General features: G+C 43.8%; 2 protein-coding genes across 5 annotated transcripts in view; one reads left to right on the top strand and one right to left on the bottom strand.

The window, feature by feature from the left end:
* The window catches only part of LOC139215852 (electrogenic aspartate/glutamate antiporter SLC25A13, mitochondrial), a 45,068-nt gene extending 36,803 nt beyond the window's left edge, over nucleotides 1-8,265 (top strand). Inside the window, exons 14-18 of the mRNA XM_070846884.1 lie at nucleotides 24-164; nucleotides 3,431-3,569; nucleotides 6,583-6,741; nucleotides 7,031-7,121; nucleotides 8,073-8,265. Of these exons, the coding sequence (XP_070702985.1) occupies nucleotides 24-164; nucleotides 3,431-3,569; nucleotides 6,583-6,741; nucleotides 7,031-7,121; nucleotides 8,073-8,265 (723 nt within the window). The remainder of the gene's footprint in view (nucleotides 1-23; nucleotides 165-3,430; nucleotides 3,570-6,582; nucleotides 6,742-7,030; nucleotides 7,122-8,072) is intronic.
* Nucleotides 8,266-9,273: 1,008 nt separating this feature from the next.
* LOC139215242 (cytoplasmic dynein 1 intermediate chain 1) overlaps nucleotides 9,274-18,580 on the bottom strand; it is a 51,466-nt gene continuing 42,159 nt past the window's right edge. For all 4 annotated transcript variants that reach the window (XM_070846146.1, XM_070846147.1, XM_070846148.1 and 1 more), the window contains 3 exons: nucleotides 15,875-16,015; nucleotides 12,600-12,725; nucleotides 9,274-10,035 (listed from right to left, as the gene is read on the bottom strand). In XM_070846146.1, coding sequence (XP_070702247.1) covers nucleotides 9,925-10,035; nucleotides 12,600-12,725; nucleotides 15,875-16,015 — 378 coding nt within the window. In that variant the 3' untranslated portion in view covers nucleotides 9,274-9,924. The remainder of the gene's footprint in view (nucleotides 10,036-12,599; nucleotides 12,726-15,874; nucleotides 16,016-18,580) is intronic.

Genomic DNA, 18,580 nt, shown 5'->3' with positions numbered 1-18,580 from the left:
TTTTTGTCCTTCTGCTCCTCCAGGCTGGTGGGTCCCAGGTGATCTTCACCAACCCTTTGGAGATTGTAAAGATCCGTCTGCAGGTGGCAGGAGAGATCACCACGGGGCCGAGGGTCAGCGCCCTGTCCGTCATCAGGGACCTTGGCTTCTTTGGACTATACAAGGTGAGAAACGTCGTTGGGGTCAGAGGTGCATGTGTAGATCATTACACACTGTGCAACTGGACACCAAAGACTCTTGTATAGCTGAAGTAGTTTAAATGCTGGCTGTACTACTTCTATTGTGTCTTTCAGGTGCCTTTTTTCATCCCCACAACAGTATTTTGATATGATCTGCTTGCTTGCAAATGTAAAGAAACTGTAATATTTATAGAATATACATTGAAGAAATATATGAAGTACATAGGAGAGTGCAGGCTTTCCCCAGTATTACACAGCTAATCTTCTTGAAGTGCAAGCATATCTGGATTCCGCGACATAGAGCGCAGAATGAAGAGCAGCATAATCCTACAAAGCAGCAAACTAGGATGCTACAGTCCACACGCTGTGCTTTAAATATACACAATACTCTTAGTTTTCTCTCATATTTTCTGCCAAGATGGTTTGCTTCGGTTTGAGTAGGGTCAGTGAGTAGAGTTACATAATCCTGGGAGTTTAGAAATGCACAAAATGTACTTTTCCTCCATTTCTCTCTACAGTAACTTCCGGCTGCTGCCGATGCCAAAATCCCATTGGATATGTGTTGTGTGGTCTTGGTCTTGTGCCCCAACACTCAAGAATCCACTTTTTATCTTGTCTCATTCTCCTCTAATATTACACTCCAAGCATTCGGCTCATTAATGTCTGTCCCAGAGGTGATGGTTGGATTGGGTAAAATGTTCATTTTGACACAATCTAGTAATGCCTCTGAATACAGTTCACCAGATCTGTAAGAGCACATTGGACATGGGCTCCTTTGATGAAGCCCAAAGCCATATTTTATGTAACGTTGAATTTAAGTTAGATTGTTGCTTCTAGATTAATTGGCAAATCATCCAGCCAGCCATCTAGTATCTATTCTATTTTGTTTTCATCAGCCACACCATTTCACAACAATCAATCATTTCTCATTACTGTCATGACTTAATCATATGTGATTTTTCTATTAACTGTTGTACAGCCATACATATTACCTCTCCCCACATCAGCTATCATTTAAATCAACAATTCCATGCGGTCTTCTGTTCAAGAACAAGAAAAGGCACAATTTATGCTAAAAGCTGTATTTAACCTTAATTGCCATAATTGGTATTTTTCAATGGCACAGGGCTAAAAATTACAGTTCACATATTAGGCTTGTGTGATATTAAGCACCCCACACATTGTAAAGCAAGCGTGAAAGATTACAGTGCCATAATGGTCTAATAATAAAATATTGTATTGGTGTTTAAAAGAATATTAACTGTATTTTCGTAATCAGTATTCTTATAAATATTGTGACTTTCAACATCAGCGTGCTTGCACCACTGAGGCGGACACACACGTATTGATTTTTTATTAATGCTATCAGTTAGACAGAAGAGCTAGTAGGAGTGAATGAACGAGCTGTGGCTACCTTTAACATTAGCAGCTTAACTGGCTTGACAAGGACATTAGCCCTCAGGGTGAAACAGAGCATGTCTAATTAAATTACATAAATAAGTCTTAATGGTGCTTGGCAGGGGAGAGTCTGCTTCAACTGTAAACACAATCAACTGTGAAAATGTCAATCTCATACCTGCGGTTGTATTAATTTGCAAGTAAGATGATGGCACTCGTGTTATCAAAGTCCAAGAAGTAAACTGTTTTTCAGTAAAGATCTTCTCTAGACTGGACTTAACTCTTGATAGTCAGCTGATTATTTACTCCACTGGACTTCATCATTCTGTGTTTCCCAGGTTTGTGTGTGTGCTGTCCACCTGTCAGCACAGACAACTTCCATTTAAGGCTTTTGGATCTGTTAACAAGGCTGTAATAGACTGTGGAGCCTCCTCTTGTCTCTGTCTACCTGTCTACCTGTTCCTGTGTTTGTGTGGCTGTGCACTCACTCCTAGTAATTTATGACTGCGCTGGAGTGTGTGTGTGTGTGTGTGTGTTTGCCCGTAAAGCTACTGTCTCCATTCAACCGTCTGAGAGAATGCAACACTGCGTTCCCCATATGATTGTGTGTAAATTTGTGCATGCACGTGCACATACTTCATTGTGTTTATCTCCTGGTCCATGGATAGAGAGGAGACAAAGTGCATAGAGAAAGCAGTAGCGGTGTTGGCGGAGGCAGCGGTGGTGGTGGTGGAGGGGAGGTGGGGAGGAGACGAGCTCCAGCCTGCAAGCCCCAGACGGGCTGGCTCCGGAGGGGCTGCACCCAGGCACAGAGCTGCCTTTGTCAGGGTAATTATCCTGACGCTCACCCTGTTCTGGTGGAGCTACTGGTTGGTAGGGTGGCTAACGCACTAGCGCCACCATTCATCAGTGGGGGAAAGTTGTCAGTGTAGGAATATCGACCCAGATGACGTTTCATGTTGATGGACATTTTTCATAATCTTACCCATCGAACTCATTTAACTGCCTTTCATCCTGGTGTTAATGTTTTCTATGCACACACAAACTCTCTCTTGGCTGCCGCTCTGCCAGTGCATTGCCCAACCCAGCGCCATTACCCTGATATTAGGGCTTCTTGTCCCAGTCCCCGTGACACTGCTTGTCTGTCCTGCCTCGATAGAATCTCCCAGCTTTCAGCAGCCGCTCGGGCCCCAGCCAGCCAGCAGGAGGGACAGACAGACAAGAAGTGCCAGAGGAAAGAGAGGGAAAGAGATAGCCCAGGTATCTGCCAGTCCTCTGTCTGTTGTTGTGTGTGTATGTGTGTGTAGGAACCAAAGGATTATCCCATAGGAGTTAAATGAAGCCTGTCCAAAACAGGGAGACCCTGCCCGGTTCTTTAAACACCTTCTGTTGACTGTAGTTGCTGTATCAAGAAAGTGGCAGCGGGCCAGCAGGCTTGAAATACAGGAGGAAACTCAATAGGCTTGATGATATACTGTTGTTTACAGTGGCAGACAAGGAGTCATCTTCGTCAGCCAGTCTGTCTTTCTCTGCTTTTACCACTGTTGTTTTTTTCTTCTGTCAGAGCTGCCTCCCTCACCTGCTGCTGAGGACACAGATCGTTTGCATATGGAGAAACACGATTTGTCTGGCATGTTCACTCTGCCATAATAGCTCCAGGAGTCTTTTGGAAGTAGTTTCTTGGCAGTGACATCAGTTTATGCTTGAATATCTGGTTTGTAAGCAGGCAGTTGATGTTACATACTGTGGCTGTGGCTATCCTTGTCTTTGTTTACTCTTTATGATAGTTTAACGCTTAACCCAATATTATGGTCTGAAAACATCTCCTTTCCCCTTTTATTGTCTTTCTCTAGGGTTCCAAAGCCTGTTTCCTGCGGGACATCCCTTTCTCAGCCATATACTTCCCATGCTACGCCCACGGCAAGGCTTACCTCACCGAGGAGGACGGGAGGATAGGGCCAGCCAAGATGCTGTTTGCCGGAGCGCTGGCAGGTAAACTACTTCCATCCCTCCAGCCTTTATTAGCTGCTAAATGCTCTGCTACAGTCCCTGCTAATCTCCAACTGTGTCTGTCTGCCATTTAGTGGTGAACAGGTAGCGCACACTGAATTTTTAGAGCCTTTTTTCGCTGCCTGCTGAGGCCAAAACACAACAACACTGATGAGAGCAGTGAGAGTGAAGGAGTGAAACAAACAGTAATGTTATGGGCTGCAAAACCAAAACAATGTGCTGAAAGACATTAAAACACTTCGTAGAACTGAGGCCACATACAAAAATAGTGATGTGATCCATTGTTAATATAAAAATATTGATTATAGCAGCTTTAAAATTGTTGTGTCAGTAACTTAAAACACAGTGAGCCAAAAAACCAAAAATCCAAAAGGCGTGTGTGTAGAGCACTCAGCTTGTGAAATGAAACCTTCGGTCAGGTCCAGGTTTGAACAAAGTGTGAGAGCAGGTCTCGCTCTGCTCTCGCCTCAGACCTCCACAGGCCTGCAGTAACAGTAGCAGAGCTCAGAGTTTGGACGCCAGGCAGCCTGTGACCGCAGGCTCCATGGCGGTAGCTGCTAATTAGAGCGCTGCTCAGTGATTGGGGTTTTGGGTTTTGGAGCTCTGCAGCAGGGAAGCGCCTCAGATGCCTGCCAACCAGGCCGGCAGGGAGGCTTTCCAATCCTAATATATTGTACATGCACATACGCACACGAGGACAAGCACAGAAACATGCCTGTGCATTATTTATGCATGTTCACCCGGCAAGAATGCACACAGTACTGTTGTGTTAGTCATAACAGTGAGCAAAGACACCAAGAGGACCAACATCCCCTGATGACTTAACAACTTTATCCTCTGCATGAAAATATGATCCATCCAAAGCAGCGTATTAATACTGGATTTATCCCTAAAGACAACACTAATAACAGAGCAGCACTCCCCTGCCAAGTTAGAAAGCTTTTACAACATTTTCATAAAAGACTTATTTGTTTTGAATCCTCTGAGACGTGTCAGCAGCAGTTTTTGACACAGTGGCACAGCAACAACACGGAAAAATCACAAATCCTGCCGCTCTCCTCCAGATTTGCTTCTTCTCACCACAAGACTGGCAGCCACGACACTCAGACTCCGAGCTGAAACGAGCCTCATGATTTCTCCGTTTTTTTCGTCACTTCGACATATTTATCATCCCTCTTTCACATATATTTATCAGCGGTTGCAGCATTCTGGCAATTAGTGTTTTACAGTCAGCACAGGAAATTGAATTACACGCTCAGTTTGCACAGCATTATTTAGCTAGGCATTACTCTGGTCTGTGAAGAACATCGTGTTGGCCATCCCTAACTCGCATTAGCTGTATGTTAGAAAGACTTATGGGGGGAATTTTTCGCCCTATTAGCTGTGGGGTGTAAGGGGATATCCGTGCTGTTCAGTGTGTTTGCCGGTCGATATCCCAATTAATAAAGATTACCATGAGATGTGGAATTAATGAGCTCCAGAGAACGATTTCTAAGGATGTGAGCGTTCATTTTAGTCATAGCGGTAGTTATAGTAGTGTCAGTTATAGTGGTAAGAATTGGTTGATTTACCAATTAGACGATTGACAGACAATTAATCTGAAACTTTTTGATAATTATTTAATATTTTGAGTCACTTTTAAACAAAAAATCCTTCGCTGGTTCCATCTTCTCAAATGCGAATATTAACTGCTGTTTTATGCCACAACATGTTTTGGTGATTAATGTAAATATACTTTTTGTTTATTTACAAAAAGACTCCAGGCAGATTTAACTGAATATGTTTGGTGAATATTTGTTTTTACATTTTTTGGTCATTATAATATTGTCATCCTGTTTTTCCATATTTTATTTTTGCTATTTTGAGATTTATTGCATGTCTGTCTGTTGTGGAACAGAGATTTGGTTTGATTTGATTGGATTTGATCCCTCCTCTGGTGATCTTCCTGAGGTTTCTTCTGCTTTTTCCCTGCTACGGTTGTTTTCTTTTGGCAGATTTAGTTATAAACTGTACTGTTGAGGCAAATTTGTAAGCTGTAATATTGAGCTATATAAATAAAACTGACATTAATTATTAATTAGAATAATAGTTTTCGGTAAGACTGCATAAATGGTGATATATCATATAATATACCACTGTGCCATTATTATGCTGTTTAAATCCAGCTCTACCTTAGATCTCATGTTCCTAAACTTTCTTTCGTCAACAATAACTATTATGACATCTCCTCAAAAATAAAACGAAAAAATAAAAGGAAGTCTCTCCTCTCCTCTCCTCTCCTCTCCTCTCCTCTCCTCTCCTTAGTGCAGGTGGTCAGTCTCCACCGGGTGCCAGTCTGCTACCTAATGCTGAGTTGATTAGCCTTGCTGAATAGCTCGTTTGGCCGTTACAAAAACCAAGAAGTCAGAGTAAATCGTCAAGAGGGCAGTTGATGGTAATGACCGAGCCATCAATGATTGAGTCCATTCATGGCTGAAGTGGCTGGAGTGGGGGCTTTGCAGTCACTCCCTTCAGTCAGCCAGTCACTCTCACCAGCACACGGGGCACAGTGTGCATTGCTCTCATTACCGTCCATTGTCTGGCCCCTTTCAAATGGCTGTAAGAAAAGTGGGAGAGAGAGGAAAGGAAGAAAAAAAGTAGAGATTAAATAATGGCCTTGCTGGTGGTATGGATTGGTTGATGGTGGAGTGACAGAAACTGGCCCCTACTTGTGTATAGTGTACGTATGCGACAGACTTGCTGCAAGATCTTCAAGATCCAAGATATGCCGTGTTTTAAAAGAGGGAACAAAGACCGCTAAAAGCACTCTATCACATGCACTTACGATGATACGCAAGACGCCATTTGATTGCTGATAGCTGCTTTCTACAAATCATCTAATTTGTTTGGGGCTGATTTGAATTTTTGGCTTTATTTAGAATCAAACACATCCAACTGCTTAAAAAAAAAAAAGAGCCTCACATGACTCAAACAGCTCTTGCGTTCTTCTCCACAGGCATGCCAGCGGCCTCTCTGGTGACCCCAGCAGACGTGATCAAGACCAGGCTACAGGTGGCGGCACGTGCCGGTCAGACCACCTACAGCGGCCTGATGGACTGTTTCTGGAAGATTCTCAGAGAAGAGGGACCGCGGGCTTTCTGGAAAGGAGCTGGAGGTAATGTTCACTAAGGCCGACATCTGATGATGAAGAGAGGCGCTACATCGATTATACACAAGAGTGTTTTCCAAGTCCTGTGTGTTCAGTGTCTCATCACCTGTTTGGCATGACTCAGAAATAAAAAGCAACTATAAGGGGATTTTTAATTAATTATTGTAGAGGGCATGATAACCAATCAAATCTTTAGTCATTATTTCCTAGTCTGACATAAACGTACAGAAATAGCATAAACTTGATTAGTTTTCTCTTTGCTTCTGTGTCCCCCCTCACCTTCCCCCTCCTGTAGCTCGTGTGCTCAGATCCTCGCCTCAGTTTGGAGTGACCTTGGTGACCTACGAACTGCTGCAGCGCTGGTTCTATATCGACTTTGGAGGACAGTAAGTCTCATTCTCTCTTACTAACGTTCCAACAAGCTTTTATGTTTTTGTTCATGCATCACAAAACTCCCCCTAAATTACCAGTGAAACATTATAAAACACACAGATATTCCTTCTTGCCTTGTTGTTTTTCAAGACAGATAGTTCATCAAATCATCAAAGACCATCTTCTACCAAAACAATGGGGTTCATTTCAGCAGATGTTAGCTGCTCCTGGTGCACATTCTCCCTCCTCTGCCAGAGAGAGAGAAATCCCACAAAAAACTGAAAATAATTTCTGTGCTTATTAGCTGATAGATTGAAGCCTGCACTCAAAGCTCTGGACGTGACAATTTTCTCAGTCTTGAGAGTTTTACCGCACAGTGATCAGGGCAGGTAGCATTTGACTCATACGTGTACTTTCCCCCACTTCTGGGATTGAAACAAGCTAATTTTCCTCCTCAAAATAGATTCCTCTCAGGAATAATTCCCTCCTTTTCTAAAGTTAAAAAGGTCCAGTGGGGAAGAAGTGGTGAACCTCTCAAAATGACTAAGAAAACGCTTCTTTTAATGGACAGCTGTGCTGCACATGCATGTATCCGCCGGATGGTTCATGGGTTTTACATGTAGCTCCCTCTCTCAAACGAATCACAAAGCTTGATGTGAAATCAACAAGAGATTTGATTTAGTTCTTTTAGTGCTTTTGATTTTGTGTTTATTTCTGTGGCGAACACTGTTGAATATGATCATGTTAATTCATGATCATAATAACACTCCTGTCTGTGTGCTCCCCCTTTCTCCCCTCTTTGGTTAAAATAACATCTTGCTCTGCGTTTATGTTGTTTAACACTTTCCTCTCTTACTCTACCACTCCTCACCTTTCTCTCCCTTTTTTTTTTCTCCCCCGTTCAACTCTCTCACTGTGCCTCTGGCTTCCTCCTCCGTCTCCCTTTCCCTCTCTCTGCACCGCAGAAAGCCGGCTGGCTCGGAGCCCACCCTCAAGTCTCGGATCAGCCTGCCGGCGCCCAACCCCGACCACATCGGAGGCTTCAGGTTGGCCGTGGCCACGTTCGCTGGCATCGAGAGCAAGTTTGGACTCCATCTCCCACGCTACACGGTGCCGAAGGCAACGGCAGCAGCCCCCTCCGATTCGAGCACCCTCTGAACCTCCACGGGTGGGGGGGGGGGTAAGTGAAAGAGAGGGCTTGAATGTATTTCACCAAGTCACTGTTTGTAGTATTTCAAGTTCTTATTTAATATTATTTATAATTTTTCTTCTTATAATCAAATATAAAGGGCAGTCTACTGTAATGATTAGTGAGCTGATCAGCATGGGCACTCAAAGGAAAGTATGTGTGAGTCTCATGCAGTATTTATTTTTTGATTGACATTGTATAGAGTTCTATTATAATGTGGTTTTGTTTTTCATACAGTTCAGCTGGTACAGTATACACACACACACACAGAGGCAGCAGAGGGGCTGGCGGGAGTTTAAACACTATAAGTGATAGGATTTTTTTTTTTTTTTTTGGAAAACACTACTAAAAAAACGACTTGCAGTTGCAGCTTTTTCCAGTGTCTTCCTATTGTTGCTTTACAATCCAAAGCACATTCCTCATATGATCATATACTGTAGCTGACGGAGAACTACTGATGATAAACGTGGCACTTCTGTATATATGAGAAATCCAAAGACGTATTTTCATACCTATACAGCTATTCTGGTCTTGAGTTGCTCTCTCAATAGTGTGCTGCTTTGATCAAATGTATCCACAAGAATATGACCAAAAAGTACTTGAATGTAAAGACACAGTGTGACTGTATGCAATGTTTTACTGTCGTAGGATGTTTGGTTTGTTTCAGGTCTACATGTGCACAGATGTGTAAATATCTGAGACACAGCTGGTACTGACTGCAGTTCTGTGGTGTGTCATTTAAATGTGTACAGTACAGAGAATGTAGGAGTTACATATGGTGTGTAATAACCGTGCCTTACTGTACGTATGGCAGCAACATGTGTACTGAGAGTAAAGAGAAACTTATATTAGTAAACCGAACGTATGCTGGAGTTTTCATTTTCATTCCCAGTGGAACGCTGCGAGGAAAAAAAAAAGCAACAGAGCGGCTCCTCAGCTATGCTTTAATAGTAAACATAGTAGGTTTAACAGCAAGCGCTCTGCATCACAATATACCTCTTGATAATTGTTACACTTCATTAAAGAATATACAGTTGTTGCTCTTCAAAAGACAAAGTGCCAGCACCACACTTGACTTGTTTCTGACACCCTGAAACACTGACATAAAGCAGCTACAGAGTGTGAAAACGTCACCGTAGTAACTCCGTGTTTATGCATCTGGAATATTTCAGGAATGTGCCGCATGCAGGCATAACACAGAGAAAAGAAGCACGGCATAAAGTGAACATGACATTTTGTAAACAATACATGACTAGTCTATGGACCCTGTTTCATTTTCACAGTAGTGCAAAGCATCGTTACAGTACACATAACTTCATAAGGCTATAAGACTGCCACTTTGTATATACTGTAAGCTCACGAGTTGCAAGCGACACTTTAAATCATTTAACAAATAAATACGGGCGGACAAATCAGAAGAGGTCAACAGTTTTACCCATTAACAGACAGTTTGCATTTGCAGGAGTAAATGCAATATAACAGTAAGAGCGCGGCCTTGTTTGGACCAGACAGGAACTGTACATGAAGGTGAAGGAACAAAAGAGAACTGAGTGAGAGGCGCATGCTACAGTGACTCCATTAAAAGCGCGCCAAGTCTGATTCTCTCTGCTTTGGATCGGAGTCCTGTTCTATGAAGCCAGCTCCATAGGCCCCTCCTCCTCGCCGTCTGCCCGGTTAGCACGGATCTCCAACAGGGTACGGGTGAAGCGTGCCCAGTCATCGGTGTGAGCCACTGACAGCTGTGGGAAACATCAAAGGAACACGGGTACGTGGCATTAAGTGACGAGTGGACACGTCTGGGTGGGATATGAGCATCGTGTCTGGGTGACAGAGCTGCAGGCATTAGATTTGTCCCACTGTCGTTGCTTGTCATGATACCACAGGATCATCACTGAGGATGCATGAACATATTTATTTTACTCGTGACTATTTTATTAATAATGCCACAGGGGACCAGGATTGGAAATCTTTAAAAAAATCAATAAAACCAACAAAAATAAGGCAGCATCCAGAGTGACTTCAGCTCTGTGTGAAAAAATGCAGGCTCACAAGAACGATGCTGATGTTTAACAGGTAGAATATTGACCACCGTTTAGCTTATTGACAGTTAACATTTAAGTTTAACTAAGTTGCACTGAACAGGAAGTGCCCCTGAGGCTGATGGGAATGTAGTGCAGTGGTCTTCACTACATTTGTTTTTGGTCATTAACCAAAGTGTTGGACATATAAATGTTTTGACCTCTGCTAAATGAAAAGCAAGAGATCACCAACGTTGTTACAGTTCATCCTGCAGAAAACATCTGAACCAGATTTCATGCCAATTCAGCCAATAAAACACAATTTCAACCTCATGTTGGTGCCAGAAGTCAGAGGAGCACCACAAACATTAGGATTCATCCTCAGGGGACCGTGAACGTCTGTAAAAACATTTGAACCAATCCATCGAGCAGAGTTTCAGTCTGAACCGAAGTCAGTCAGACCGACGCCGTCATCCCTACAGCACGCTGCTAGCATGACTAAAACGTCCTATGAGCTGCCCTGACCGTCGGGCTAATTCAGGATGTCAAACTGAACACTGTTTCTCTCCAAGCGTCTACCTAGAGTCATGCACTGTGGGAGACAGAATGAGTGGGACACAAGCCGCGGCCGCCACCCAAGCTGCCTGCAACCGCTTTGCATGGCCAGGCTGTAATTAAACAGGAACTAGGAGGAGGGAGGCTGCCATTTTGACCCCCCCCCCCCCTCCCATATAGCTGGGCCGGCCGCAGCAGGGGACTCTGCCACAGCGACATGTACATGGTGCCTGAGTGACTTCAGCGTTAGAAGCCTTTGAACAGACGACAAGAAGCTCAAGTGTCAAAGAAAACCTGTTGGAGTTGGTGTTGTCAGGGTTTTAAAGGATGTCCTGGAGCAGCATTCAGCCACTGACACTGATCCGCCAGAGTTTTGTTTCACGCTTTTATGATTTGGACTTTCCGTACAGAACAACACCAGTAGAGGACTAATCAAAACAGTCCTAATCCCTGCTGATAAATGACCTAAAACGAATTTGTACCAAGTAAAATAATTCTGAAATAAAAGTAGTTGGTATTTTTCTTTCCTGGAACCGTTTCTTGTCCCATGGAACTGCTGGCATCTCTTTTTTTTCACATGTTGCTCCTAGTTTTAGCTATGTGGGGGGAGTTTCTAGTGAAGTAAACACCCCCATCACCACATACACACACACTCCTCTTTGGAGTCGTAAAACCTTTCAACCCCGCTCATTTTTATTGATGACTCGTTACCATCAACCCAGCACGGAGGCCACCAGCTCAGCCGTGCCTCTCTCCAACTCGCCACACAACAAAAAGATGCTAAAATTAGCAGAGCGGCTAGGCTAATGCGCCCTCACATGGGGATCCTAACCAGAGCCCTCCAAACATGAGAGAACATACAGGCACAGGCAGGGTGGTTGGCCGCTTTGTGGTAAAGGCAAAGTCATGTGGAGGCCATTTTAAAGGGACACGAAAGAGGGAGAAAAAAAAAAAAATCAAACACATACATCCATGGCAATGCTGACAGTTGGATAAACATACAAAGACCTAAAATGGTCGGTTGTGGTGCATGTGGAGGTTTTACCGTGAAAAAAGGGCACTTACTTCTACTGTTATAGAACACGTCTTTCACCAAAGTCAGTGGAGCAAATATACACGAAACACAACCGAGAGTACTGTATATATTTAGGAGAGATGGAGGTGTGCTGATGTTTCATATAGCAACACCAGTAACTCTAATTTCAGGCACTAAAATCTCTCAGTCTACTGTAGTACAACTATGGTGCAATAAATTTCGGTCACTGTCGTTCAATCATGCTTTTGGCACCTGGGGTGTCATTAAATCTTGATTGTCTGGAAGCTAAACTGCGAAAACCACCAACTGCATGCACCACAGCGCTCAGAGTGAATCCAACAACAATGGACTTGTTTATTTTTTTTAACCAGAGCAGGCTGCCAAAATATTAACGTTATATGAGCACAGCGCTATTTAAAATGCCACATTTATTATTCTGTAATGATTTAGACCAGTGTTTCCCAGTCCAGGTCCTGGAGGTGGTTTAGATGTTTCCCTGCTCCAACACACCTGATTCAAATGATCAGCTCAACATCAAACATACAGGAAACACCGATTTAGAGCATATCAGAAAAAAAGGAGCGCTCACTCTGCTCTTATTTCTGCTCCCAGACGTTTAACAGTACGTTTCTGCTTGACAATAAAAGGATCATGTGATTCACCCACTTAAAAAGCACATGATTATTACCCGTACCTCTCCAGTATCGTAGATCCACACTCGGCCTTCGGAGTCGCCCACGGCCACCTCCTTCCCTCCTGACGACCAGCGGACCCTGTTGAGGGCCGAGGCGCCCTCGATGGTCACGCTGGCCGTTGGTACCTGGTGGACAAAGAGTTAAACAAATTCAAACAAATCAGTATTAATCCAAATGTTGAATTTACATGTAAACTGGGATGTATAATAAATATTGAGATGAGGAACTGGCAGAGCTCAGTCCTGTTTCAGGCTGGTTTCTGGAGGACCTACAGCACATTGTGCACTTTGGAAATAATGGAAACACATAAACCTTTAAAAAACCCTCTAATACGCCTATAAAAACAACAACACCTCCAGTCTGCCGCCTGCAGGCAAGTGGTGTTAAAGCACTTTTCTTTCCTCAGACAGCTGCGTGTGCTTGACGTTTTACATTTTCCTCGTTGATTAATGTTTCCTGCTCAATGTGAATGAGCGAGTTTGACAGTTTGTGACAAACTAGTTCCATCTTAAAAAAAGCTTCTTCCTGGATGATAAATTCCTTCCATTTCTGAACAAAACGCACTCAAATAAAAATGTACATTTACACCATGTCTCCAGAGTCCTTATTTCTTTTTATGTAATGACCCTAATTGCAGTAAAGCCATTCTTAATGTTTATTGGAAAATAGGAGCATTATGCCATTTACAGAACAAATTTACTGCATTAAAGGCACGACTTCATCCAAACACTCTGGGGGTTAGATAAAAACATAGCTGTCAAATTTACAGCCTCTCTTTCAAATGTGGACACACACGGGGCTATTTGCTGTAGAATAACTGCGCTCGTGTTTGCTGTTGTGGGTGAGCCGATGGCCTTTTTAGTAAACAGTAATGCTCGTGTTGCACCTTTAAAAACCTAAAACCATCTGCAGCGTTTCCATAAACTGTTCCTGACATGTGGCAGGCGAGTCTGACACATGTCACCAGTGGAGACAGAGGCCTTGGCATCATGTCGCCTCACACACCGAGCTGCAGCGTATTTAAAGCAGCGCTAACCACAGACTGACTGCCATTAGCCTGCTAGCTTCCACCGCTCCGCCCGAGTGGATCTGAACAGAGCGCTTTAAATTGGCTGTATATGTCTGTCTGTCTGTGTGTGTGTGTGTGTGTGTGTGTGTGTGTGTGCTGGAAATGAGAACCAGGCACGGCGCACTGCTCCGTTAGTGTCGTTATGACTGTGTGTTTTTAATATGATGGCAACAATGGAAGTCTGTTGCTATTAGACTGACTGTGTATGAGTGTGTGTGTGTGTGTGTGTGCATGTGTTTGGTACATCCGTTTGTGTGTGTGTGTGTGTGTGTGTGTGTGTGTCTGAGCAAATGTTTCTCATAAAGCACATTGTTAGGCGAGTTAGGCCGTCGATAATGAACTCTTCCTCTGGCGGTGAAAAGGCCGCTGTTGGGGGAACCATGGGAAACTTGTCATCTGTGCTGCAGAGGGAAGACGTCAGTGTTGGGATCGGCGAGGGAGAGCGTTGGGGTTCGCACAAGAGGAGAGAGATGAGATGAGATGAGATGAGATGAGATGAGATGAGATGAGAAGGGAAAACTGAGACGTAACATAAAATCGTGGGGGGATGAGCTGTGAATTTAATATGTGGACAGTACGAGGGGGCTGCGAGAAAATGAGCAGACGAAGAGTGAAAGAGCATTATGAGAGAGCGAGGAGAGCGTCTGTAGAGAAGCAGACTTGTATTAAGGTTGAAGGCACTGTGGGTGTTGTCTCCATGGAAACCAAGAGAGACAGAGAGTGGAGGATCCTTTTATCCCTACTTTTACCTGAGTGATCAAAGGTTTGGTGCCCACTCCTCTAGCACAGTTGTACAAAAAAAAAAAAAGAAAAAAGGATGGTTTCCAGACTCACGGCTGAAGCTAACTTTTTGACGTAACGCGTTTGGAAACTTGTAATTGACAAAAAAGTTAAAGTAAGAGTTCACTGTTTTGGGAATCATGCTTGTTCGCCGTCTTGCTGAGAGTTAGAGAGGACTGAAGAAGAAGATTGATAACATTCTTGTGTCCTATCATTATGAAGCTATAGCCAGGAGACGGTTAGCTTAGCTTAGCATAAAGACTGGAAACGGGGAAAGACAAAAAGTATGTCTACTATCTCTCACTGAAGCTGACGAGTTATATTGCATTTGTTTATTCTGCACAAACAACTGAAGTTTTGAGCTTTAGAGGTGCTGGTAGTCATATTTTGTTTGTTTGTTTCCTTCGGACAGAACCAGGATAGCTGCTTCCCATCCCCAAGATAAGCTGCCTCTTCACATTTACCATGCACACATGGTAGTACTACCAATCTAATTAATCTAATTACATCAATCTAATTGAGGTAATTAGCTTATTTCCCCACAATGTCAAGATATTCCTTCAATCAATAAAAAAAACTGAGTATGAATGTAGATGATTTGTGGGATAAAATTACCAACTGAGATTACTTCTGTTTCTCTTTGGAAAAACAGGTGTGTGATTTATTTTATTTCATACTAAACATTTCTGGCATTTTATTCAATATTTCATATTTTATATATATATATATATACACACACACACACACACACACATATATATATATATACATATATATATATATAATTAATTATTTAATTACGCTGAATAATACGATGATCTGCCCTTCAGTGGCCTCAAATGCTCTCTTCTGAAAATAAATCTCGCCCCACAGCAGTGAGAAAGTCAACCCCTCGCCTGAACTTTCTCCTTTTATTATTTCCATCGCCAGCATGGGACTGCGGACTGAGGGCTGAGGGCTGAGGGCTCTCTGCTCGTGGTCTCCAGCACATCTGTGCGCCTCACTGATGGGACAGAGTGTGGGAGGCAGATGGGAGGAGGTGGTGGGGTCCTGATGTTGCCTGAACATTGGACAGAGGTTGCAGGAATGTTAGCGGGACATGTGGGTGGGAGCCGGGATGAGGACATGTCACTTGGTCTGATTTAAAGCGAGGGCTGTGGGAAACGCCCACGGGGGAATCTTGAATCGTGTGTGTGTAAGGAGGGATGTGGAGGGTTCGGTGGTGGTGGTGGTGGGGGGGCTGATTGGAGGGAAAAGGCTTGGGTGTTTGGTTGTGCGGTTCGCGGCTGAGGCCCAGCAACAGGCCCTGAGGACACCAAACACACACACGCACGTCGACACACAAAGAGATGACACAGAAAACACGCCCATGATGACCTATATTCACACACACACACACACACACACACACACACACACACACACCTCAGTGTCATTGTTGAGGTTCCACAGGTCTAAGCGGCCCATGCCGTCCACGGCGGCGAAGATTGCGGGATGTACAGGTGACCACATGACGTCGTACACATAGTCAGCGTTGTCCTCGAACGAGTACAGAGGCTTGTTGTGCTGAAAGAGAGCAAAAGAGGATATCTGTGTGAGCGCTTATGACAGAGATGGTGTGAAAAAGCACTGTGCGGAAGAGAGAGAGAGAGAGAGAGAGAGCGCGTCAGGGATTACGGTCGATGACACACTGGAGACGGAAAGAAAAGAAAGACAGAGAGAGGAGGCGAGAAGGAGTGGAGAGAGGGAGTGAGTGAGCTTCAGACAGAGTGGCGCTGCCTCAGCCTTGGGGCCTGTCTGGGTGCAGAGCCTAATTAAAAAGCCTCGCACATTCACACAGCGCCATAAAACCGCTGGGAGAGATGAAAGGGAGGGCCCCTCCACAAGGTGTACTGTAACCTCAGCACAACAGCTGTCTGAGGGAGAGAGATGGAAATGGGAGGAAACGGAGGGGTGGACAATGGACGCAGAGGAAGGCACGTTTTGTTATAGGATGAGCGTGAGTGTGTTTGTGTTTGCGTGCGTAGAGCTCGGCCGATTTTTCAGGCCTATAGAGATATGAACGTGTGCTGTTAACATAAACATTACTAAAGATGTGCGTCCAAGACGAGATGAGCGGGATGACTTACATTTGACAAATAAAATGGTCGGTGCTCTGTGGTAAGAAAGGTATTTAATGGAGACACTGTTTTCTAAACAGCTTAAAACAAATCTTTCTTCATAGCAGTTTCTATTCACTTATCGACCCAAAACATTCACCAATACCAATATCAATACATCTACGATAAACAGATGACAAAACTTGTGCTGGAATTGAAGATGCAGGATAAATTAAGTAAGTGTGGGAATGTGACTTAATGCAAGTGTGTGTGTGTGTGTGTGTGTGTGTGTCCGTCTCTCAGACCGGCTGTTAGGATTCCAGAGGTTTACAAACTGCATTCCTGACAGGTAGAGTGGGAGGAGAGGAGGAGAGGAGACAGGCTGGCTGGATGAGCAAATGAAAGAATGTAGTCCCCCCCCCCTTCTTTCTCTCTCTCTCTCTCTCTCTCTCCTCCTCCTCCTTTCCTTCCTTCTCTTTTTCTCAGTCACCTTTACTCTCTCACTCCACGGTTGCTCTGAAAGGCTGCGAGACCTGCAGACAGATAGCAGTGCACGCTCACACACACACACACACACACACACACACACACACACACACAAAAACAAACAGCCGAGCCAATTTCAAGCCTCGATTGAACCTGTTTTCCAGCCGGCGGGGTGACAGCAGAGGTCATTTTACTCCATCTCACAGTTTCAGCATTCGATCAGCTGAGCGCTCCTTGTTTATGTTCTCTCTTTCTCTCTTATCTTCTCCTTGTTTTAGTCCATGTTCCCAATACTGTGTAACTGCACTATTTTTGGCTCGATGACCAACCTTGCCCCTAAATATGATTTTATTTTGACAATCTGCCATGCTGAATAATGCCTCTTGAGCAATTTCAAGCTATCTCTCTGAAATATTGATGTATTTGGCCGCACTTTAAGTCGCACATCACCGCCAGAGACGAGATGAATAAAGTCCTCTTTGTATCTACTGACTATTCAAAATGTAAACTGCTATTTTACTGTAGCCTGTCCATAATCTACCCATTTTAAATCAGGTGATTTGGGTTAATAATCTGCAGCAACAAGTCTTAAATCTAATCTTAAAATGAAGTTTAATCCTTGTGGCGCCGTACGTGAAGCGACTGCTTGTCATTATCTTTCCTGAGCTGAGAAGCCGGGAAGCTTCTGGCACGTTTGAACTGGAAAATCATCATTCAAACACGACTGGATGCTGACAGTTAACATAACAGTGCCAATTTATTGACATAAAGCAGTTTGGGGAACGACTGGATGGATGCAACTGAAGTCGAGCGTTAAATGTTTTAGATTTTGATGCTAAAATAAAATCTTCTGACATCCGCGCTGATGTCCATGCTAATTAAATCCCACTGAAACGATGCGCTACTATCACGTTTACTGTCTGAACATTTAGAGTGTCATCAAGGCCGCGAGTCTTCCAGAAAACCTCTCATCTCTTGGACTTTCAGAGGGATCCAAACCATCTCGTGTCTGCAGCAGCCAGAGTCGTATAACTTGACTGGTTTTGCATCACAAGAATCCCACTGGCTTGATAGCTTCATACCAGATTTAATAACCTCACACCGAGGGGACGGAGATGTTGACCTCAAATTAGAAACTGTCATGAAATGTCTCACAAATGGAGCTAAAACAACGATACCACAAGGAAATCCATACCTGAAGATCAAGATCTCATTTTCAGAACACAGACCCTCATTAACAATCACCTGAGCTGACAGCGATGTAAGACTTCAATTCATTTCTTAAGCGAGCAAAAGTGGAATGATTTAGCTCCATCCAGTCGCTTAGTAGATGCTGGTTTCGGGGTCAAGAGAGCAAGATGGTTCAAGTTATGCACAATCATAAACCCACTCCCAGCTGTCGCGACGTCTTCACACTCTGGCCGACTCTAAATGTTTTCACTAACCACAATATTTGCACCGCTGAGTGTAAAAACATCAGCAGACTTCTGCGCGACGGCCTTTTTGAACTGTGAGGGGAAACGTGTGTGTGAATGCAAAGAGAATT

Source organism: Pempheris klunzingeri, chromosome 16 (genome assembly GCF_042242105.1).
Source record: "Pempheris klunzingeri isolate RE-2024b chromosome 16, fPemKlu1.hap1, whole genome shotgun sequence".
Classification (NCBI taxonomy): domain Eukaryota; kingdom Metazoa; phylum Chordata; class Actinopteri; order Acropomatiformes; family Pempheridae; genus Pempheris; species Pempheris klunzingeri.
Note: the sequence above shows the minus strand (reverse complement) of the source record. Positions and strands in the feature narration are given on the sequence as shown.